This window comes from Cryptomeria japonica, chromosome 8 (genome assembly GCF_030272615.1).
Source record: "Cryptomeria japonica chromosome 8, Sugi_1.0, whole genome shotgun sequence".
NCBI classification, from domain to species: domain Eukaryota; kingdom Viridiplantae; phylum Streptophyta; class Pinopsida; order Cupressales; family Cupressaceae; genus Cryptomeria; species Cryptomeria japonica.
Window position 1 is genome coordinate 401,829,445 of NC_081412.1, and position 25,938 is coordinate 401,855,382.

A 25,938-nucleotide genomic window follows, 5' to 3' on the forward strand; every position below is an offset into this window, starting at 1 on the left:
TTATTTAACAACATTAGTGACATCTTTTTCAACAATATCCCAAAAGGTCTGAAAGAAAAACATAGGGAATCCATTTGGGCCCGAAGCCTTGTTACCATCAAAGGAAAAGACAGTGTTCTTAATTTCCTCATTAGAAGGGATAGCAGCCAAACTACGATTCTGATCTTCAGACAACACCTTAGGAATAGACTCGGCCATTAGATTTTGGGCCTCCGGATCCAACATAGGGTCAGCCTTTAGAAGTTCTTTAAACAACTCAACACCAGCTTCACTAATTTCATCTTCCTTCTCAAGTTTAGTCTTGTTTTTCAGGATGTAATCAATTCTATTGGCTGCTCTATGCTTAAGAGTGGTAATATGAAAAAATCTAGTGTTTCTATCTCCAGCTTTGAGCCATAAAGACCTAGATCTTTGTCTCCAAAAAATTTCCTCCCTAGCAATAATGCTATGATATTTAGACAAAATTCCACTCTCCTTACCAAAATTGTCATTCGCATAACCTTCTCTTTGGATCTTATCCTGAATAATATTCAATTCTTACTTAAGAGCATCTTTCATCAAGAAAATGTCTCCAAAGGTCTCCTTGTTCCATTTTCTAACCTTATCCTTCACAATCCTAAGCTTTTTAGCAATGCGAAACATATCAGTACCCTCAACTTGAACATTCCACCATTCATTAACACAGTTAAGCAAGCTTGGATGAGACAACCACATTTTTTCAAATCTAAATGGGAACTTTCTTCTCCTACCACCTTTGGGTTCAACCACAAAGTTGATAGGAAAATGGTCAGAACCAACTCTAATCAAAGCATTTGAAGAACAATAATATAGATGTAACCATTCCCTAGAGATGAGGGCCCTATCCAATTTAACTTCTGTCAGCTCTTCCCCAACCCTGCGGTTAGTCCAAGTGTAGGAAGCTCCAGAAAATTCCAAATCTACAAGACATTGATCATTGATGAAGTCTGCCAGGTCATGTTTGTTGTCCAGTTGTATCTAAGATCCCCCAAACTTCTCATCCTCCTAGAGAGGAGTGTTAAAATCTCCAATAACAAGCCAAGGAATGTTAGGATGGTAACTTTGTAAGGAAAAAAGTTTAGCCCAAAATTTCATTCTATAAATCCGGTTGTTAGGCGCATAGATATTAGATAAAATCTATGAATAACCATCTCTAGAATGCTTAAACAAAGTAGCAACATGGTTGCCATCATGACAAAGAGGCACACCTTGAATAAAATGTGAATTCCATAAAGTAACAACACCTTCAAAACCTGACAGCCAGATTTCCACTTCTCAGTCTCCACGGCAACCGGTTGTGGGGGTCATTTTTTTTATGGTTTCCTCTGGTCTCGTCCCGACCTGTTACTCCAATTTTGGCCCCTAAGAGGCTCATTCTATGGGCATACCCTATCTATCTCTCCAGATTCGGGGGGCTTCTTCTCATAGCCACCTTTCCTCTTTTTCATTGTATCTGAGCAAGGATATAGGGTTTTCTTCCTGATTCTTTCCCTATTGAGCTCTTGAATCAGTTTTCTTATAAATATATATATATATATATATATATATATATATATATATATATATATATATATATATATATATATATATATATATATATATATATATATATATATATATATCAGTGGCTTGCCACTTTTGCCCACAAAAAAAAACACCCCCAAAAAATCCCCTTTAGAATTGCTACCTAGGGATTCACAAAACTTGAAAAACTAAAGTTTCTTAACTCTCTTCTTTGGCATTTTAGTTTCTTGAATAAGCAAAATATCCAATTTATGGTCTATAGCAAAATTACAAACAATGTCTTGTTTATGACAACTATTAAGCCCTCTAATGTTCCAGGATAGTATCTTCATTTCTTACCAGGAGAGTTAAAAAGATTATCATGGATCGTCCTCTGTGACCCATCCATAATATTTTGCAAGCACTCATGTTCTCTTTGCCATCTGTTGGATTTACTACCCGCACTCTGAGTAGGCCCACGATCTGCTTTAACTTTGTTGCGAGTAGAAACACCAACTCAATACTTTTGCTATGTTTTCTTCTTCTTCTCCACTTTAGTATAGCCCATGTCATCATCAAACTCAATGTCATCCAACTTATGTTTTCTTTATCTTCTCTGCTATGCTCTTCCCTTGGAGATTGCATCGAATCCAAAATGGTGACATTGTGATCCAGAATGGAAAGGATGCCATTAGAGTTTTGGGTTGAAGATTCCACAGGATTGGGATTCTTCAGAAGGCCTATAACCATATCTTCAAAGGAAGAGTCTAACACCGGTGAAGATTGATGGTCCTTGAAGGTGCAAAAGGGTTATTTTGTCCTTCCTCGACCATATACCTTCTATTACTTGACAAAACACATCTAGATCCAACATTATTAGAAAGCTCCCATTCCTCCAAGTCATCCCCCTTAATCTTTTCTCCATTATCATCCATATTATTACTTTGATCTCCCATACTATTAGCTTCATTTTGCACAGGGCATCACCTTGAGTATCACCCCCCTAGCCTTTCTCTTTAGTTTCATCATTCTTCTCCTACTATAAATTTTCTAAATCATCAACTTTGGTCTTCTGGCCTTTCACCTTCACTTTATCATTCTGCACAGGTCAAAGATTTCCCCCCTCATCTTTATCGTCTTCTAGAATCTCAATAGGTCCTTTAGGAAAATTATTATCTTCCTAGTTACCCTGATCCTCAACTGCCCTAGTTCTAGGCTTCCACGTCCTATAGCCTTTACTTTTCTCTTTATCTTTCTTAATATTCTGGGGACATTTCTTCACCCAGTGTCACGCCTTCTTGCACAAAAAGAATACAAAGGGCAGAGATTCATATTCAATGGCCTAGGAAAGCGAACCCAGTTTTGAAACAAGCTCAACCGAGGAAGAAAGATCCTTGGATTGGCTGACCCCTACACATAACCTAGCATAAACCATTCTCTTCCTAGCAGCAATCATAGGGTCAATCAAGAGAAGCTCACCAAAAACTCTAGCAATACCTTTGAAGATATCCTCATGCCAATACTCTAGAGGAAGCCCTGGGAGTCTCACCCATACAGGAGCAATTTCAAAAAGGCATCGAACATGTCCATATTGGGAGCCCATTTTTTTAGGGTAAGTGTAGATCTTCCCACAACCCATGGCCCCCCACAAATAATTGTCAGATCATCTTCAGCACAAGAGAGCGCAAAGGAGAAAAATCCCCTCCAAAGAGCAGAGACCTCCACCTATCCTTTCAACTTCCATCTTTTACTCACAAAAACCCTAACCAAGTCGATATTAGGTCTTGGACCAAAAACTACCAACAAGGGACAAATCCATCAAAGAAATGTTATGGTCAATCACTTGATCCGAAATTGCAAGAGCTATCTTTTCATTGTCCTTATCAGAGATAAAAGAAACAGGGGGAAAGGAAGACTTGCTAGTCGGTTTGACTCTGAATAGTGAGGCCCATCGATTACCCGTGACTCCAAAGAGGAAGGCATGCTTCGTCGCACCCATGATCTTATGGTTAGATAGAGGATCCCTTGATTCCCCATTTTTTTACAAGGATAGTTTTCAAAACCCGCCTTAGGGGTCCCATCGCCCGAGTCCACTTGAAACCCCGTATTCACACCCCCACCATCTTCCGAGTCAGCTTCTCCCTGCTTTACTGCATTGTTGGCTAGATTGGGGACTCCAACATTTGCCTGACACTGGAAAACACCAGTTACAGATACCGTTGAAACCCGCCTATCGCCATGCTGAAACCTGCCTGACGCAATTCTTCTAGCTCAAGTTTAATGTTAGGAAAAAAATTATAAATATAGTTAAATACTTTTGACATAATAAATTTCTTTTAAGTAATTAAATTTTAGAAATATCATGGGATTGAGAATTGAAAACCTTAATTATTTTTTAGCATTGGTATGATGATAATAGCTTTGTAATTAAAACAATTTCAGTTTTATGAAAGAAAAAATAATTTTTTTTAATAGGAGCATCAATATTCTATTGAATGGATATTTTAGCATAATTTTACCAAAAAAATTGTATGTTTTTTATGTTTTACTTGTACAAAAGGTTGCATTCCTTCTTGTCTAGATGTTGATATATTTGTTGATTGAAGATAAAAGTGATCATTATCAATTACATTTGCAAAATTAATATTCTCATCAATTATATTTACAAGATCAAGATTAATACCAATTACATCTACAAAATTAGAATTTCCATCCTATTTCCATAATCATTTGTATAACAAGACTTAATTAAAAGTTTGATCTTTGTCTAATAAGGTGATCTTTTCTACAACTATACATAGACAAAGACTTAATTAAATATTGTGAATGAATAATTTAGTCAATAAAACCTGTCTTGATTCCATTGCAAATGTGCAACCTTAATTCAACAAATAATATATAAGACTAAATATTGTGATTGAATAATTTAGTCAATAAAACTTGTCTTGATTCCATTGTGAACGTGCAACCTTAATTCAACAAATAATATATAAGACATTCAAATAAAATGAAATGTACCTCTTTCCTACTATAATATATATGACTATATGCAACACAGAGGAATCAATGACATTAAATGCAATTAAATTAAAACATGTTTTGATTACCTTCTTTTATCATGAATCCAACTCATTTTCATCAAACTTGTAACTTGTAATTACAGTAAAAGATAAAATAACAATATCTATATAAATAAATTGGTGATAGTTGGAGCTCTATTGGGCCTTTCAGATGTTATCTCCCTTTGTCCCATCCCCACCCATAATATACAAATAATAATAATAATAATAATAAACTAAACAAACAAACAAACAAACAATACTTTTCCTATGTTGTTAAATCATGCTCAGAACTCCGCTTTACCAATCGATCTACCAATTTTTAAAAGGGAACTTCATTGAACAATGGCCACCCTACATTCTTCCTAATACAATAAACTCTCACGTTGTGTTTTAAAAGAAACAAGTTTAGTAATGACCTATCATGCGCATTAAATATAAAGCTAGAAAAATTAGAAACTTGGAAAATATTCATTCTTTATCTATTTTTTTTTCTTTTTGTTTTTATGACAATAGGAAAGTGTGGTGCTACTGTGTAGTTACACCTCGACGTAAAATTAATAATATAATAATTTGATTTTTTCACTATTTTACTTAAATAATATAATATTATAATCTAGTCTCAATGGGTAGGTGAGTTGGCTTGGGTGGTGGGTTTGCTCCCCATCAGTCTCGGGTTCATCTCCCTTACTGAGTTTAAGAGGGGGGATTGCTTGCAGGTTGTGGATTCACCCCAGGGTATCCCTAGGTAACAAATAAAAATAAAAATATAATATTATAATTTATAATATTAATATATATATATATATATATATATATATAATTTTATAATATTTATTAATATTTCATTTTTAAAAATTATCATAAATATTTTAAATATAAATTTAAAAGCTTACTTTAATTAAGTCAATTTTTAGAAGGATATTCTTATGATGACAATTTATAAATTAATATTTAATAAAAATACATTTTTTTAAAGTATACTTTTTAAATATAACATAACTGATAATAATAGAGAAAATTAGAAATGAGTTTTTTTTGTTTTTTTTTCTAATTTGAAAACAAAAAAACTTTGCATTTAAAACTTATAACATTTGATAATAATAATAAAGGAAAAAAATAATTGCTTTGCAAATTAAAAAAAACTTTGTTTTTTAAAATTATAAAATCTAATGATAATAAAGGAAAATTAAATATTTTTAAACTAAAATTTTTGCATTTCAAAATTATAGAATCTAATAATAATAAAGGAAATTAAATGTTTTGTTTAATTGACAAATTTGTTGATGGCCAAGTGCACATCAAATTAAATGGTTTTTGTTTTTATTTATGGAGGTTTTTACATTTGTAATTGTAATATCTCTCGACCTAATTAAACTTAATGAATAATTAATCCTTAAAAAATAAAAAACATAGAAAAAAGCTAATTCTTTCTTTTTTAATTTTTCCTTTTTCTATTTAAAAAAGAAAAGAAAAAGATACTAATATTAAAAGAAATGATATTAAAAGATTTTCATAGCAAATGAAGATAACAATAAAAGATAATTTTTTTCTTTTATGCACTTTATTTTTCTAGGTAATAATATTAAAATACATATATTAATTAATTTATCATGATTTTAAAATAAAAAAATTAATACAAATGTGAGTTTAATTTTATAGTCTTGCATTCTTCTTCTTAATTTTGAACCATTGATTTTAGAAAGTCTATTTTATATAGGGAATGCCTTCAACATAAAAATGGGATCTAGGACTTCATATTTGACAAATCTAGCCCACCAAAAAATTTAAGCCCAATTTTAATAGTGGCAATATTTTTCTATTGAACAATTGAATTCATTTATAAGCTAAACATACAACAAGCAAGCATATTTTGAAAAATGAAGAAAAAGAAATGCTCAAGTGAAAAGCAAGCATTGTCATTCGCATGTTGTGTGGGTCTCCTTCAATCATATGACAAATCCTTCATATCTTCACAATCAAAGTAATGCTTCAGTAGTTGGTGTAAACTATTATAACAATGATATGCCAAGTGTTATAAAAATTCAACCTATAACAGAATGTCTAGAGCTTCTTGAACTAAAGTAACAACAATTGAAAGAGAATTCCATGCTCACCTAAAATTGGTGTCTACTTAATCCACTGAATTAATGGGAAATAGATTCAAGCATATTTTAAAGAAATGGAATGAAGAATGAAATATTTGTCAATCCATAAAGAACTAAGGAATATTAGCAAAATTGATAACATAGAAATCTTGTGATCAATAAATTTTGTTACTAACAAAATTTTCAAGTTGCAATTGATTACATCAGACCCTCTCATATATGTGTGTGTGTGTACGTATACATATACATGTATACATATGTACATATGTATATTTATATGCATATACATATGTATACGTATATGTATATATATATATATATATATATATATATATATATATATATATACATACATATATATATATATATACGTATACATATGCATATACTTATATAGTACAGACACCTAAAATTTGATTAATTTGGTTAATTGAATTTAGTCATCCCAAGCGCATTTAATTAATAATTGTGTATTATTTAATTAATTGACAATGTTTCCTTCTAGCTAATTAATCTTATTAATTAAACTATAGCCCCCCTTTAATTAATTATTTGACAATCATAAATTAATTAATTAATTAAATTTGACCCTCTTCCTCTATTAAATAAATCAAATGCAATTTGATTATTTAATTCATGTTGATTTTTTCCTCTTAAATTCTCTCACAGTTAAATTAATTAATTCTATTTCTCCACATGTCTCCTAACCTTAACCCCTCATCTAACCCTTCTTCTAACCCAATCCACCTAGCTAGCCAAGGGTTTAGTCAACCCTGTCCCTTAATCCTCACCATATGTGTGCACATTCCCAAAATATCTCAAGATTCCCTAAAATAACCCAAATTTCCTAAAATTTGGGGAATGACTTTGAATTTGGAAAACATTTCCTAAAATTTGGGAAAATATCTCAAATTTCCTCAAACATGGTAATGACATGATTTTTCAATCTCTTTTGGACTAGAATCTTCCAATTTGGGTGGCTTACTCTCCTTTTAATGACACGTGTCTTTTTTAAGGACACATGTCATTCTCCCTCATGACTCTTGCCCTTCTCAGGGACACATTTCTCATTCTCATGCCCATCCATCTCCCATTCGAGCCTATTTAAACCCCCCATTTTCTTTCACAAATCATCCACTTTCATTTTCATAACCTCATAATGTAGAAATGCTCACTCTCTCTTTTGCATAAACATATCCATTTAGCACAGAATTTTGTATCACATCTTGCATTCACTATCATGGAGCACAATCAAGTATCTATCATATAGCAAGCACACATCAAATCAGGGGACAATCAAATCGAAGGAGGAAAATGAAGTTTTTATTTTAATTACTTTTTAATCTTGTTTATCTACTTTTCTTTCTTCCCAAACATCATAGTATTGAGTGTGGTTGAGATATGTGTTTGTCATTTTCTTAGTTTATCTTTTCAAAAGTTTACATTCACATTTTTCTACATACATTTCCAGGACGCCCAGTGGGACACCACTTCATGGGTCCAATCTAACATTTTTTGTTGTTTCATTGTACTTTTTGACATATTTTTAGTACTTGCAGGGAAAAACATGATAACTAAGGTGAATTTTTGCCTCGACGAAAGTAATTTTTTGAAATTTTGATTTTATGAAACAATAGGATTGATTGTAGAAGTAGCGAGATTGCTTGGAGAAACAATGGGAACACATTCTCGCCATCCTATGCAGGCCTAATTTTTTAGTTATATATATTTTGTGTTTCATTTCTGGGTTCGGTCAAAATTCTTGTTTATTAGAAATAGAGAGATTATAGGGTAAAATAATGAGATTGACTTAGGAAATAGTGGGATTGATTGACTGTTTTTTGCCAGCAAAATAGCAAGATTGAATGGTAGAATAGAAGGATTGATAGAAAAAACAACGGGATTGCTCTGTGTTTTATTCTCTGTCATTTTCCATAATTGAATTTTGCTCAATTTATTATTAATCTGCTAATATGTTTCTATTTTTCTGGTTTTAACTAATATTTGGTTCAGGTTTAAAGATAAGAAGACCCCAACACTTTAAATCTTTAACTCGTTTGTTGCAGGACTGCCAAAGAGGGGTGTAATTGCCAAAAATATTTTTGGTTAAAATGAATCTTGTGTCTTCTTGTAATTAGAAAACATTTCGATTTCATAAAAGAATAAACATGTCTTTTGTGTTTGCCACATTTGTACATGTAGAGTGGTCCTACTGTTAACATACACTATCCTCTCCCCTGGCTTTCGTGGACCTAAGTGCAAGAGAAAAGCGTTAACAACACTTGCTTTTACTTTTTAAGTAGGAGGATCTGTCTCCCAAGTGAGAGAGAACAACCCAAGCGGTAATCTTCCAGTCTGCTATATAAATATTCATGATTTTGGTGAAAACCATAATCAACTAGTGTTGTTGTGTTATGTCGATGGTTTCCCTTAGTATCTACATGTAAATATCTTTGTGATCTTGACGAAAGTCAAAATCCCCTGGTACTTGTGTGGCAAATGCATAAAAACCTATGTTCTACAGGTTGGGATATCTCTTAAATGAGCTAGCTACCTCATGTATAACCACCAGATTTACCCCAAAAGTACCTCCACTATGAACCAAATTGCTATTAGTTGTCAAAAAACCTTATACTTGTTGACTTAGGTGTTTCGATACGTGCATACTGAAGAAACCCCCCATGTACCCTTCAACTTGAGATAGTAAATTTCTCAGGATTTTTGAATCCTTAGAAATTTGAAGCTTGGCATGCCCAAGAAGTGTGTGTCATGGAGTGGATCCAACTACTAAGCTTTTATCTATCCAACTGAATGAGGTATTCTGGGCAAGGGGATTCAACAAGTATTGTCATTTAACTAGCCTAGGAAGTACATGACTGTTAATGCATTTATTTTACTTGTGTGATTGTTGTGTTTGGTGTCATTTATATCTTTTATCAAACAATCACCAAAAATCTCAGAAACATAAAAATCTTCAGTCCAAAAATCTGTCATTTTCATAACATTCTCAGTTTGAAACGATGGGATCACCTTGTTTTTACTAGTTTTAGAGTGGTGAGATTTCTCTGTCAAGTATTCCCTATAAGTTTTTTCTGAAACAACGGGATCACCTTGTTTTTACCAGTCTTAGAGTGGTGGGATTTCTCTGTCAAGTATTCCCTGTAATTCTTTTTCTGAAATGGCGGGATTGCCTTGTTTTTACCAGTCTTAGAGTGGCGAGGTTGCTCTGTCAAGTAATCCCTGTAAGTCTTTTTCTGAAACAACGAAATTGCCTTATTTTTACTACTCTTGGAGTGGTGGGATTTCTCTGTCAAGTATTCACTATAGGTCTTTTCTGAAATGACGGGATCACTTTATTTTACCGGTCTTAGAGTGGCAAGATTGCTCTGTTTTTGCCATTTTAAAAATAGCAGGATTGCTTGTCATCTTTACTAATAAGTTAAAATAGCAAGATTTCTCTGTTTACAACCTATCAGTCTTAGTAACCCCATGATTGCCTGTTGAAATGATGGGATTGCCCTAACAACTGGTGAGATTGATTATTATCTCATTTTGCTGCCCAAATTTCCTTAGAATCTAGTCTTTAATTTTTCTATCACAAGTTTACCAGTTACCCAAAACTTGTTTTTGTCTTTTTGAGTCATTATTATTGCCTATCAAGGTCTTGACTTATTTTCTCATATTGATTATCTTAGTTGTCAAGTCATTATCTTAGTCATCATTTTGGTTTTGTGTTGTTACTATTGTCAAATTGTATCCTTTGTCGGTTTGTGTTATCATCATCTCATCATTGCTACACTTTGTTCCTAAAGTCAAGGATTGATCTTTTCATCACAATCAAATCTTTAATCTAGCCCTAAAGTCGCATCATTATCAAATCAAATCCAATCACATCATTATCACATCCTTATCAAATCAAATCAAATCAAATCATACCAAATCAAGTCACATCAAATCCTTTCATCATCTTTGGTATCATATCCAAAATTACAAATTTACATCTTATTTTGGCAACTAGTGCAACTAGCTCTTTTGATTATATTGAGTTTAGAGCTTGGTCTACATCATTGTGGTCTTGTTACTTCCACGGGGGCTTCACTGGCAAGGAAATATTATATCACGTGCAATCATATTGGGGGGTTTAACATCTTAAAAATGAGGGTACAATATATTGCCTATCGGTGAAAATAGGGGGTTTTTTAATTCGGGCTATGAAAAAATGCAATATTTGGCGAAAATAGGGGGCTTTTAATTCAGCCTGTGTATTGGGAGGGGTGACAAAAAAAAATTAGGGCAATATTTTTTGAAAATATGGGGATTCTTTAGTATGCCATGAATACTCATGTTATAACCTAAGTTCACTAAGTGAAGCCTCCATGGTTACTTCGCACCAGAAGTCTAGTCCACAAATCATCTTGTTACTTGAGTGTATCCTCTTAAGTGACTCTTTTGAAGTTGCATCATTTAAAATAGATTATCCATTTACAACCTGAGTATCAAATCAACATAGTCCATCATCTTGTCCATCCTTTTGTCGATCAAATCAATTTAATCCAAATATTTGATATCAAGTTTGGTTCATGCCTGTCACCACTCGATCCTAGTCTAGACAAACAATGGAACAACAATCCTTTCAATTAGGAGTAGGGACATCCGATCCACAATTAAATCCTGACTTGGGTACTAATCCTACCTTATCAAAAAGTGTCCTTGTTAGTTTTGATCCACTTAATCCAGTCGCTCCCAAAGAAACTATGGTTACTCAACCATATGAGACTGATATTTTAGCTAATCCTCCTGATCAATTTCTTTCAAACCCAAACAATGCACAAATGGCTGATGAAATCATTGAAAAATTCAAACATCTAATCTTTGCTTATATTGTTGCACAAGGTATGACCATTGTGTCATCTGACACACCTGTAACTGCCAGTCTTCAAGAACCACCACAACAACAGATACCTTTACAAAACCTTTGTTAGTATCTCCTTCAGTTCAAGCGTCAATAACACCACCACAATAGAATATCCCACCGATATCTATGGAATTACCACCTTTGGATGCAATGACAAGACATTATCAACCTTTTTACAATACTTCATCAAGTTTTATGCCATCTTTAGCCTTAGGAGGAGTCATCTACAATGCACCCACCAATAAACCATCTACACATCTCACTACTTCAATGCCCATGATTGCTCAAATGCCCATGACTTCTAGCATAGTGCATATGACCCCTTTTGTCAAACTAGTCAAAAGACCATTGAATTTATCATCCACACAAGCACCGCCTAGGACCACAGGTATGCCAGGTTATCCTTTATCATATGGTACACAGGCCATTACTGGAATCATGAGCTATGTAGCATCAACATCATATGTGCCTCCATCTATACAATCTATGCCACAGATTATGAGCATACCTAAACATCAACCTCAAGTGACTATGCCACCTATTGTCCCACAACCACAATTCAATTACTTGCAGCAACCATCCTCATCATATATTCTTCCTAATGTACAACAATTTCCAAGTGGCACTCAAAATCCTTCATCATATAGTACACCATAGCCTAATATATCTCATCCAAGTTATGTTGGAACTAGTTATCTGTAAGGTAATATTCCTCAAATTCAACAACCTCAAAACGTGCAATATCAACAACTTCCACCACAACATAATATGGCTACTTATTCACAACCACCTCAAATTTAACAACAACAACTACCACAGTACCAACAACAACAAACACCTTTTGGTCAACAAAATGTTCCAGTTTATCAAAGTGTGCCAGATTATCAATACTCACAACAACAACAAAACTATATGTGCCCATCTCAAATGGCATATCAAACACCACTTTATCAACTAGCAACACCATCTCATGAACCTTTCCCAATTAACACTGAATGGGAGGAAATGAAGGCAACCCTTAAAGCTCTACAAGACAATAGTTCTAAGAAAGTTTTCAAATTTGATGAACTTTGTCTGTATCCATTTGATAAATAAATAACATCAATGTCATTTCTTAAACATTTTGAAACGCCAAAATTTACTAAATATCAAAGGGTGATCCATGTCATCACATCAAATAATTTCATATGGTTTGCCAAGAGGTTGCATATTGTGACAATTATCTCCTATGACTCTTTCCTAAGAGTCTTAGTGGTTCATCCCTAGTTTTCTAAGTTACCATTTGGTGTATTCACTACATTTGTAGACTTATCAAAGAGATTTGTGGCTCATTATCATTATAATGTGGAAAATGATATTTTCATTCTTGATCCCTGTCAAGCTAAACAAAAAGGAGGAGAGAGTCTTTTGGACTACATCCAAAGATGGAGAGCCCTCACAGGTCATATCCCTTGTCTAGTACCTGACACTCAATTGGTTCCAATATTCATCAATAATCTACATCCAAAGTTTGCATATCATATTCGCTTAAATTGTGCAGCTAAAATCAAAGATATCATGACCAAAGGACCATCAGTAGAACAAGCCTTGATTGATGAGGGAGTCATCAAGCTTTACAAAGAATCTTTTGATAAATCAAGTTAGAAAAAAAACAAGAACTTTTTAAGTGTTGGCATTATACACTCATATGAGACTAGTTGATGTTGTCATTGATGGAAACCAACTGGTAACATGGTTCATAGGTTACACCGGGAAAAAACATCATTTACCGGCACTGACAAGCACTATAAGTTTATTCACACTGGCATCTAGTCTACACCGATAGTAGATCTCACTGGCACTCCTAGCTCACTTTAAATAATATTGTTTTGTATTGTAATTATATTGTATAGTCGACATGATGTATTGTAAAGACTCATATATGTATGAGATCTTGTAGGTCATTTTGAAATGTAATTAGGTAATGAAAGTTAGTGGTATATGAGAGTGAATAACTGTATATGCATTATGATTTAATTATTTTATGAGAGAATAAGAGCAAAGCAAGGTTTATGGCAGAGGTATCTGACAGAGCTTAAAGCGGTGCTGAATCCAGCATTGCAGATGCTATTTTGAGCAGTACATTGTCATTGGATTTAATCATCCAATTTTGTAGTCAGTGGGACTCCTTTTTGTGATTGACCAGTGAGCTCTAGGTTGTTGGCCTTCCTGCATGTGCAGGCCCCTATTGTATAAGTAATATTTATTCATATTGGCCAGTGAGTAAATATTGTGGGTCACAAATCCCATCAAGGTTTTTCCCCTATCGGGTTTCCTCACCAAAATATTTGTGTTATGGTGTGCATTGATGCTTATTCTTTTGTTTCTCTTTACTACACTATTATTTTCTTACCGGTATATTAATTTGGGTTATAAAGTTGCAAACAAGTTTAAATCTTTGTTTACCGGTTAGACTCTAATTCACCCCCCCCCTCCCAGTGTCTTTGGGACCGATCGAGTATCTAACAATTCGTATTAGAGCCTAGTCATCTATTTGCAGAAGTTTAATAGCTTGAGGAAGATTCTGAAACCGGTACCGATGGAAAGTTTGAGACAACAATTGGATGGAGCTCTTGAAGATTTTGATGCAGAAAATTTGAAAAATATCAAACTGGAAGATGAAATCGGAACTGCTTGGGAAGTTATCAAATCACTTCAAGATAACCTAGTTATAGCAAAGAATAAGAGAAAAGATTTGCATGTGCAATTGCAAAATAAAGATGATGAAGAAAAGGAAACTCTCAGAGATATTATAGAGAAATTGAGACAAGAGAACAGTAACATGAAGAATGAGATGCAAGATTTAACCATGAGACTATGCAAGGATATTGAAGATAGAAAGAGGAATGAAGAAGATTTAGCCAAAAGACTTATCAGATGAATCTCTAAGGCTTAGTTATACCAGAAGACTTAATGAAAGATCAGATGAATCTCTAAGGCTTAGTTATGAAAATGATATGCTTAAAATAGATTTGATTCACCTACAACATGACAAATAGGAACTTATGAGACAAGTTAGCACTTTGGAAGGTGAGTTGGTCACTGCAAATGAATACAAACACAAATTCAAGAAGAGTTCAGATAATCTTGATGATATGCTAAAAAGTCAGAAACCTGATGGAGAAAGAATTGGACATGGATTTGAACATGGATAAAGTTCCAAGACTACAAACAATCATGATCACAACAAACCAGTAAGGCAACCTAATGCTTATAAATTCAATGGGAACTGTTTTAATTTTAACAAATTTGGTCATAGAGAAAATCAGTGTAGATTTAGGAATAATCAGAATACAAACTTACCCACCAGTCAATCTTCCAAATGCAATAAAAATGGTCATAACTCAGACAATTGCATAATGAATACGAAATGTTATGTTTGTGGTAGATTTGGACATTTATCTAATCAATGCAGAACTCAAACCAATCAAGGTTATGGAAAAGTTATTCAAAGAAACAATGTAACTTGTTATGCATGTAACAAGATTGGGCATATTGCAAAATTTTGTAGAAGCAAGAGTGTATCGGCGAACAATAAAGGATCTAATGACAAAGGAAAAGAAAAGGTGACTGAAATCGAGCAAGAATTTTCTAAACAATGGATTAGGAAGAGAGATCAGAAAAATGATGAATCTATCTCTGCACCAGCAGAACAAGGTAATCCTGCACCGGCAGAAGATTCTTCATCTAACTAAGGAGTAATCCTTAGGGGTAAGGAAACTAATTGAAAATCAAGCATTTACCCTTGGTTGGTGGTAAGAAGTTATAATTCTTCTTTACAGATAGATTTGTGGAGTTTTCACTTCATCGACGAAACATTTATTATAGTTGTAAGTTAACTTTTTGGCTATAAATGCATTGTAACTTCTCATTTCATCTTACCAAGCACTCAAGCATTCAAAGGAGAGAGAAATTGAGAAAAGGCATCCCAAAGGAGAAGCAGCAAAGGTCTTTCAAAGCATTCAAGGATTTCTTAGTTAAAAGGTATTTATCTTTCGCAATGGCTTCTTCATCCTTCGTTCCTGAATTCATAGCAAACCCTACCATTGTGGAGAACATAAAATGACCTAGACACGTTTTCAAATTCATTCCTAAGATAGCAAAACTAGATGACTCCATTGGTGCATTTTCTAGAATCTCGAAGGGAGTTGCATTTGCTAAAGACCCTAGGGCATACATACATTACTACATTGAAAGTTTAGGGTCCAAAGATTTGAAGAACATGTACATGAATGTTATCACTGACAAGAATGGGGTAGTGAAACCGGAACACAAGATAGTTGAGGATTTAGGTTTCATTAGTATCCTCCATATGCCAGAATTCTCAGATGCAACCGTCCGTTATGTTCTTAGCAGGGTTCATGGTGAATTTATGTGGTTAGACTCAGTATTTAAGATAACTAAGGAAGCTATAAGAGTTGTTACTAGTCTACCATCCACTGGCACTAGGCTTGACAAGAAGAAGAAAATCCCTAACAAAGAGGTTATGAGCTTAACTGGAGCTACATTTGACAACAAGTCACTTAGGGTCAATGATATAAAGGATAAAAATGTTAAATTTGCAAGTATGGTCATTGGTTATAAAGTTGCTCATACTAATAGGTTGAATTATGTATCTAGTTCTTGCATTCATAGTGCTCATGAGATGATATTAAACAATGCTAAAATTGACATCTGTGAATGGTTAAAGGATGAACTGCTAGAGAATTTGCACAAAATCAAAGGTGATAAGAAAGGAACCTTCAAATTTGGAAGTGTGATTGTGTGTTTAATGCTTTACTTCTCAAAAGAGATTCCCGATATAGGACATAAGGATTTTACCTATGATACTTCTGTTGGAAAATAGATAAAGGAGGCAATTACCAGTATGGGATCTTAGGGTGATGAGTTGGTGAAAGACTATTTCAAGAACTTCCAAGCTAAAATGAGACAAATGGAAAGGATTCCCCAAAGCATTGTGGATAAATATGATAAACAGATATGCTTTGTAGTGAAAAGAGATGAAATTTGGATGGAGGCAGTTAGACCCAGAACTATCTAGATTACTGAAATGGGATATGAGGTGGATTCTCACATCTTAGATTCATATGCTAGAATACTCTTAGATGCTCCATCGTAGGAAATTTTTGGAAATGCAGAAATAATTGAGAAGGAAGTAGACATGCAAAAGCAGAGGAAGAAAAGAGAGAAACTAATGAAAGATGCTTCTAAGATGGTAAAGGATGTTACAGAAAGATTGATGAATCTTGGTGGTATTGCTACTAGTGTGAAAGAAAGTCAATCATAGCATAAATCGGTAGCTCACATTTCCCCTGTGGCTACTTCATCTGATTCTGACACTGATCAGGCAACCAAATTCAAAAGAGTGGACAGGAAGAAAAGAAAACCCTCACCGGCACCTGCTCCATCTCCCATGAAGTCAAGGACACAGAGAAAGAAACAATAGGCTATAAGAGAGCCCAATGGTCCAAAGAAGAAAGTGACTCCATAGAAGAAATCTGAACCTAAGGCACCGGATACTCTTTCACCAGAAGAGTTGATTAATGAAATCACCCAAGATGGTAGCCAAGGTAATGTGAATAAATTTTATCATTCTTTCAATGATTTAGATAAGGAAACCATAGAAGAAAGTATTATTTTGTATCTAGACATATACAAGAAAGTTCTTATTGAAGTTGTAGATATTTTTCAAAATGATTTGTACTTAAGATTAGAGGCTAAGAGAATGTTTGTTATGGAGCTTGACAAGAAATTAAAGGTAGAAGCTCTATTAGTTGTGCATCCTGTTAATTCCAAGCAAGAAATTGATGATCTAATATCTGAAGCAAATAGAACTATTTTTGTGAGTGGTCACCAACAAGTTAGTCTTATGGCCGACAAAGTCAAAGAAATTGTAGATGAAATGGCTGATAAATGGGACATATTTTTTGTTGAGAGAGAGAAGAAAGAAGAGAAGGACAGATAAAAAGTAGATAAGTCTTTTGCTAAGGTATATCAAAAAGTTGATAAAGGTAAAGGGAAAATTAGAAGTGTACCTGATATTATGGTCAAGGATAACCTTCCTCCACCGGCACAGGACACCCCACCAATAACTGCAGAGGCACCGACATAAACTGATAGTCAACCTGAAGAGAAGGCAGAGGAAGTAAAAAAAGATGACACTAATCTGGAGTCAGACATTCTTTTTACTATGAATGTGGACACTCAAGACTTTAATATTGTATTGGATAAGGAAACTACATACGTGAAGAAAGTTGAAACTACAAATGTTGAGATCTTTGAGTCACCAATCAACACTATTGAATCTTAGTAGAATATTGAGATACCAGCTGAAGTTAAGAAATCAGAATCCATCCCTAATGATACTCAACTTAACACTTAGATATCGGTAGAAGTAGAAGCAGAAGCAGAAATAGGAACTAGAACTAGAACAGGGCATGAATAGAGTATATCTGAATCGACAGTCAACAAGGCAGACAGTAAGGATGATGGCAAGGATGAAATAAGGTTGAAAACAAAAGTGAGAATAAGGAAGAATTAGTGACTAAAGAAGAGGTTAATGATGGAAGCAAGATAGCAGAAGTGGTTAAGGTTAATGCATAGACATCCATAGAAGATAAGAAATCAACTTCAGAACCCAACACTTCGCCTAGCACTTCCACCATGGATTATAGACCAACAATATTACAGAAGTACTTTTAGATTCAATAAAGAAGATCACATAATGCAATGCCTTAGAATTTAAGGCTATTGATGATACTGTACCAATTTTGCAGATGATTGCACTGACATGTAAAGTTGATCACATTGTTGGGTCTGTGAGTAAATTGGACACATTGTCCAAATTTATTTCTTCTAATACTCAAACTGTGGATAAAATAAATGAAGAGATTGTTAAGGAAAGAGTTAATAAGGAGAAAGATGAATTCTTTGATAGGACAATTAAAGACTCTACAAATCAGATTGATTCTTTGTTACTGGCACTAAATTCCACCATTTTGGAATACAAAGAGCTGTACAGGGAAGCATGTAAGCCTCGCCATCTAATTTAGGATATTCATAAGGAAATAAGGAAGACACAAAAGGAAATTGATGATATAGCTGATAATATGATAGGTTCTTTGAAACTTACTTCAGTTTTGGATCAGGAAATGGCAATCTATGAAGAGAAGATTGAGAAATTGGAAAGGGAGAAAGCAAGGTTAAGAATGAAAACCTGGGAGTTGAAGAACAAGCTTGGTCCTAGATTGGACAACCTATTAACACACCAGAATGAGTTGTCTAAGGCATGTATTCAAGGCAACAGATCACCAGAGCAATAGATGCATTATCTGACCGGGATGATCCGACAGACTAAGACCACAATTTTTGATTGTACAAATTTTTTGCAAAGCCTTAACTTAGTTTTGGTAGACATTTTTCAAATTGTACATAATCGGTTACATGTTTCTAGATAAATTTTGAATTCTTTGATTCTTTTGACATCCTTTGTCATTGATGTCAAAGGGGGAGTAGTGGTGTATGAGAAAAATGTACAGAAGGAGACCATTTGCTCAGGGGGAGCACACTCAATTTTTGGACTTCAATTTTGGATATCAATTTTTGGATTTTTTCTCATGAGTGTTGCCATCAATGCCAAAGGGGGGTATTGTTGGTATTATACACTCAGATGAGAATAGTTGATGTTGTCATTGATGGCAACCAACTGGTAACATGGTTCATAGGTTACACCGGCAACATACATCATTTACCGGCATCGGCAAGCACTATAAGTTTATTCACACCGGCATCCAGTCTACACTGACAGTAGATCTCACTGGCACTCCTAGCCGACTTGAAATAGTATTATTTTATATTGTGATTATATTGTATTGCTGACATGATGTATTGTAAAGACTCATATATGTATGAGATCTTGTAGGTCATTTTGAAATGTAATTAGGTAATGAATGTAAGTGGTATATCAGAGTGAATAACTGTATATGCAATATGATGTAATTATTTTATGAGAGAATAAGAGCATAGCAGAGCGAAGCAAGGTTTATGAAAGAGGTATCTGGCAGAGCTTAAACCGGTACTGAATCCAGCATTGCAGATTCTATTTTGAGTAGTACATTGTCATTTGATTTAATCATCCAATTTTGTAGTCAGTGGGACTCCTTTTTGTGATTGAGCAGTGAGCTCTAGGTTGTTGGTCTTCCTGCATGTGCAGACCCCTATTGTATAAGTAGTATTTATTCATATTGGCCAGTGAGTAAATATTGTGGGTCACAAATCCCACCAAGGTTTTTCCCCTATCAGATTTCCTTGCCAAAAATATTAGTGTTATGGTATGCATTGATGCTTATTCTTTTGTTTCTCTTTACTACACTATTATTTTCTTACCGGTATATTAATTTGGGTTATAAAGTTGCAAACAAGTTTAAATCTTTTGTTTATCAGTTAGACACTGATTCACCCCCCCCCCTCAATATCTTTGGGACTGATCAAGTATCTAACAGTAGGAGATGGAATTACTAATTTTAAAACAATTCAAATGGTCGTGGCTACTAAACCACTATCCACACAAGCATACTCTAATCAACAATCATATACTAATTCATCATCAACATTACATGTCAATCCACCACCTCAGGCTTATCACAATCCTCAAACTCCGATATCAAATGTACAAACCAATCATACCAATGCCAACACTCTCTCTCAACCTCCTCCTTGATAAACAATTTATAATAATCCACGACATCAATCTACATCTGTTATGCCCTGCATATCTATTCCCATCATTTTCCTCATCTTGAAAATATGGGTCCCCCTTTTTTATTTTGTCTTTTTGTTTTTCTCTTTTTCTTTGCTTTGCTTTTGACACCTTGGAACCCCAGAGTCTTGGAGTTCCGAAGTGTCCTTTTATTTGTTTTTTTGTTCACCCCGGAACCTCGGAGTCTCGGAGTTCCGGAGTGTTCTTTTTCTTTGATTGTTTTTCTTGGACCTTGGAACCCCGGGGTTCCGAGTTCTTTATCTTTGTTTGTTTTTGTTGTCAACCTCGAAAGTCTGGGATTTCGGACTCCTGAGTTTTTTGCTTAAGTTTCACCTCAAAACCCCAGAGTTCTGAGGTGTGTTTGTGTTCTTTTGTTGTCCACCTCAAAATTTCAGATCCCCGGACTCCTGAGGTCATTTTAGTGCCTCTATATGGACAATGTGCAGGAGGGTATAAATAGTAAAAGTGAACTGTTTGGAGTTCATTTATGCATACAAGATTTAGAGTTTCTTGGCTCTGACCTCCCGAGTTCGTGCATTCGTGTTTATCGATTTTGCGTGTTTTTCTTCCGCTAGATTGATGGATTTCTTATCGCTTTTCATGTTTTGGTATTTTTAGATTTCTAGTTTTTGTAGTTTAGAATTTATTTTGTTTTTGTTTTTGTTTTTGTTCTTAGTTTCTGTGTGTTTAGGTTTTTGGTGTGCCCTAGCCTCGGGAGTTTGGGTCCCCGAAATCTTGAGGTCCTTTGTCTTACCTAAACTATGAACCTCCTAACCCCAGAGTTTTGGGATTCTGAAGTCCATTCCATAACTACTTCCCATTCTATCCTGAAACTTCAGACTCCCAAAGTCCCAAGGTAACCCATCCAATAAGCTTTATTCCATCCTGAAACCCTAGAGTTCTGGGTCATCTTTTTGCTATCCATTTCATTCAGCCTGGAACTTCGAAACTCCGAAGTCCCACGATCCATTTTTACCCCCAAGGTTTGTACACCGCAGAACCTTGGAGTTCTAAAATTTGCCATTGTTTTTCGACAAGCCCAAAACCTCAAAACCCCGAAGTTTTGGACATTGCAGTTTTAACCTGTTCTAACTTTGGAACCCCAAAGTCCCGAAGTTAGCTGCCTTTATAGGGTTTTCTCACCTCAGAACCCTGTAGTTCTGAAGTGAGTTATGAAATTGATGTTTTGAAAGTGTGATAAGCTTATTTTTGGTATCTTTTTGCAAATCAAATTAATTGAATGGACTCAACATCTAGCAAGAAGGCCAAGGACCTGGAAAAAGTACCTATCATAATGAAATACCAGTACCAAGGATAGGAATTTGCATCCAAATTGGATGATGGAATCAAATGGGTGACAGATACAGAAGTGGGTCATATAGAGTTGGAAGACATTACAAAGCAACTAGCACAACAAAAGATGGATGCTCCTCATAGGAGGATTAAAAGATCTGAGCTAGTAGAGGCAATAGTGTTTCCACAATCAGTTCAATCCCCTAAATTTATCATGATTGCTGTCCAATTTTATGATCCTAATACCAGAAGGTGTGTAGATGACAATGACCAAATAGTAATTGATTTATCTGCTAACATGCTTGGTTTGGTGTTCGGCATTCCTACCAGTGATGAAGTACTATTGACTACTAAAGAGGAAGCTTTGAAGATTTGGGATGATGATACATCTAATTGTAAGAAACATTTGAATGAAAATTGGTTGGAGGAAGAAAGGAAAACAAGATTAAAAGATAATGTCATACTAAGGGCTGACTTCAAAGAGCCACATAGGGATTTGATAATAATATTGAATAAGGCATTCGGTAAACCTGATTATTGCCACTTCCACCTGTGGATGTTTCAATAAATGACCACCATATTGATTGGTAAATAGTATTATAAATGGCCTCAAATCCTATTAGACAACATACACAATCAATTGGTGATTGTGCACAAAACAAAGTTCTTTTTCACATCATATGTTATTTGGGTATCAGCGCGAGCAGGACAGTTCCTAGGGCTACAGATTGAAGGGAAACTCGGGGAAGGAGAAAAATAGAAGAGTATGGGAATACTATATGCAACTCCCTTTGTCTCAAGCTAAGTTACATTTTAAGAGGGTAAATGATGCCTTTCTATTCCTGATAATTATAAAACTCATTGGTGATGTAGGTTATAGAATAAGTCAAGAAGCCATGGTAGTAATAAAGCAATGGGGAAGTTGGTTCCTATAGAACCAATGATCTACATATATCAAAATTAGTGGGTTTATAGGAAACCCAATGTTGTTGCCCAGGTATTGTAGTAACAAGATTATACTTTTGGAGTATGTTAGGCATATGATCAGATTGCAATCATTGTTATCTTCAAAACACAAACCAGGTATTGATTTTTATGTAACATTTAGTTACTTTTCTTGTTAAAAAATACAAGTAGCTAAGACAGCCGAGCAAGAATTACAGGATCTGCAATTGAAAGAATTTGATTATGCTCGAGAGTTTTATGATCCCTATGATAAACTGAAATTGATGATGCCTAAAGCATATGAGGGACATAAGCCTAAGTTGGAAGATTTTTAGGCCAACCTTCAGGATAGTTTTGAAGTTAGGGAGAAAATTTATTACCAGGTTATGGTACCAAAAATAAGGGATTTTGAAATAGAGACAAATCTCCCTAAGGAATTAAGGGATGATGGTGAATTATTAGACATAGTGTACAAGGAGCAAGAAATTGATAAGAAGCCCCTTTCCCCAATAAGATGGTCAGGACAGGAAGAGGTAGACATCAATACAGTTACACAAAAAGTATTAAAAAGAACTAGGCAATGATTGAGCCTGAGGATTAGGCCTAGTACTTCAAAGGGGAAACTGAAAGGACTGGCCACAAATAATCCTTAGTCTAAGGTACACAAGGAGTACACTCAAAGAACGAGGTCAGGTTCTAAGAAGAACACATCTATAGAAACTGATGAAGCCTTCGCACCTCCACCAAACCAAGAAGAGCTTAAGAAACAAGAAAAGAAAAAAATGAAAAAGGATGAGCTAATGAAGAAAGCAGTAGACTTAGGAATAAGGGAAGGATTGGAAGTTGTGCCACAAATAGAAATGAATCCCGTTAGGGTTTCTATTGGACAGGTACCAAGGGAAGGTGCCATGAAGATAGGTGAACAGTGAAGGACTGATGAAGGAATGTCCACTTCAACTCAACCTCCTCCTGACACAACAACAAAATTAACTCAACCTCTTCCCACTACAATGACACAGACACCTATTATTATTTCACCAGCTACTACAACTTCTGTAACAACGTCGATGTCTACACCTGCTGCTACAGCTACTACAACGATATCAATACCAAAACCACCCCCATTAGTACAGAAGGTTGCACCTACAATCACTCCTACCACTGAAAGGGTGATTATTCATAATATTGAATCTGATTCTTATCAGGAGGATCAACAACCTATCATGCATTCGAAAAAGAAGAAGGTTGAGAAAAAGAAAAGAAAGAAACTCGCTCAACATGAGAAGTAGTCACAGGTTCCTGAGCAAGAACAAGTTGATCCTATGGAGGTGAACAAACAGAATCCACCAGGAGATCAGTCGACTGACAAAGAGAAAGAACAAGATGAACCTAATGAAGAACATGATGAAATATTTGTCTTAACTCCAGAAGACCAAGAAATTTTTCTTAAGGAAATAGGAGGTGAAGGAGGACTGAAACAAATAGAAGAAACCAAGAAGGATTTTGGAAAGTAAATGAAAAGTTGGAAGAACTTCAGCATCAGAGTTGAAATCAAAAAAATACAAAAAAATAGACAATCTGAAGTGTGTAGTTATCACCAGCATACCCTCCCTTAACAGGTATAATCATATCAATTACTAAGTTTCCCATCACCATCAAGACCCGACTATAGAGACCTTGGAGTAGTTATTTTTCCAAAACTTACTGCTTTTTAGGAGAGGTGGTGAGTGTTTGCATAAACTACCTGACAGTTGGTGAGTGTGCCAAAACACCCGTCAAAATAAACTAGCTTTAGAGGGAGGGCTTGAATTTTTTATGCCCTGCATATCTGGTCCCATCATTTTCCTTGTCTTGAAAATATGGGTCCCCCTTTTTGCTTTTGTCTTTTTGTGTCACTTTTAGTTTTCTTTCCCTTTGACACCTCAGAACCCCGAAGTCCCAGAGTTCTGGAGTGTCCTTTGCTTTGTTTTGTTGTTCACCTCAGAACCCCAGAGTCCCAGAGTTCTAGAGTGTTCTTTTTGTTTGTTTATTTTTGTTGGACCTCGGAATCCTGGAGCCCCCAAGTTCTTTTTTTTTGTCAACCTCGGAAGTTCGGGATTCCATACTCCCGAGGTTTTTGCTTAGGTTTCACCTCAGAACCCCAAAGTTTTGAGGTGTGTTTGTGTTCTATTGTTGTCCACCTCGGAAGTCTCCAAACTCCCGAGGTCATTTTAGTGCCTCTGTACAGACAACGTACGGTAGGGTATAAATAGTAAAAGTGAATTGTTTGGAGTTCATTTATGCACACAAGCTTTCAAGTTTCTTGACTCTGACCTCTTGAATTCATGCATCCGTGTTTGTCGGTTTCAATTTCTTTTCTTCTCTAGGTTGGTAGATTTATTTTCACTTTTCGTGTTTTGGTAGTTTTAGATTTCTAGTTTTTGTAGTTTAAATTTTATTTTGTTTTTGTTTTTGTTCTTAGTTTCTTCATGTTTAGGTTTTTGGTGTGCCCTAGCCTCAGGAGTCTTGGTCGCCAGAATCCCGAGGTCCTTTGTCTTACCTGAACTATGAACCTTGGAACCCCAGAGTTCCAGGATTATGAAGTTCATTCTGTAATTTCTTCTCATTCTATCCTGGGACTCTGGACTCCTGAAGTCCCAAGGTAACCCATCCAATAAGCTTTCTTCCATCCTGGAACCCCAGAGTTTCTGGTCATCTTTTTGCTATCCATTTCATTTAGCCTAGAACTTCGAAGTCCCACTATCCATTTTTACTCCTAAGCTTTTTACACCTCGTAACCCCGGAGCTTCAAAATTTGCCATTAAGTTTTTTGACAAGCCCAAAACCTTGGAACCTTGAAGTTCCAGACTTTGCAGTTTTATAATGTTCTAACTTCAGAACTCTAGAACCCTGGAGTCCCAAAGTTAGTTTTCTTTAAAGGTTTTTCTCACCTCGAAATGCTAGAGCTCTGAAGTGAGATATGAAATTGATGTTTTGATAGTGTGATAAGCTAATTTTTTATGTCATTTTGCATATCAAAGTAATTGAATGGACTCAACATCTAGAAAGAAGGCCAAGGAACTGGACAAATTACTTGTCACAATGAAATACCAGTACCAAGAACATACATTTTAATCCCAATTGGATGATGGAATCAAATGGGTGACAGACACAAAAGTGGGTCATATAGAGTTGGAAGACTTTAAGAAGCAACTAGCATAACAAAATTTGGATGCTCCTCATAGGAGGATGAAAATATTTGGGCTAGTGAAGGCAACAGTGTTTCCACAATCAGTTCAAGCTCCTACATTTATCATGACT

The 25,938-nt window shown here is 35.0% G+C and overlaps 1 protein-coding gene across 1 annotated transcript; it reads right to left on the minus strand.

Annotated features, from left to right (window-relative positions):
• Positions 1 to 25,307, minus strand: LOC131079489 (uncharacterized). The gene is made up of 4 exons (XM_058017453.2): positions 25,178 to 25,307; positions 23,677 to 23,799; positions 601 to 938; positions 1 to 519 (listed from the first exon to the last, which is right to left on the minus strand). Exons 1-4 carry the CDS (start codon positions 25,305 to 25,307, stop codon positions 1 to 3), a joined length of 1,110 nt encoding a protein of 369 aa, XP_057873436.2.
• Positions 25,308 to 25,938: the final 631 nt, after the last annotated feature.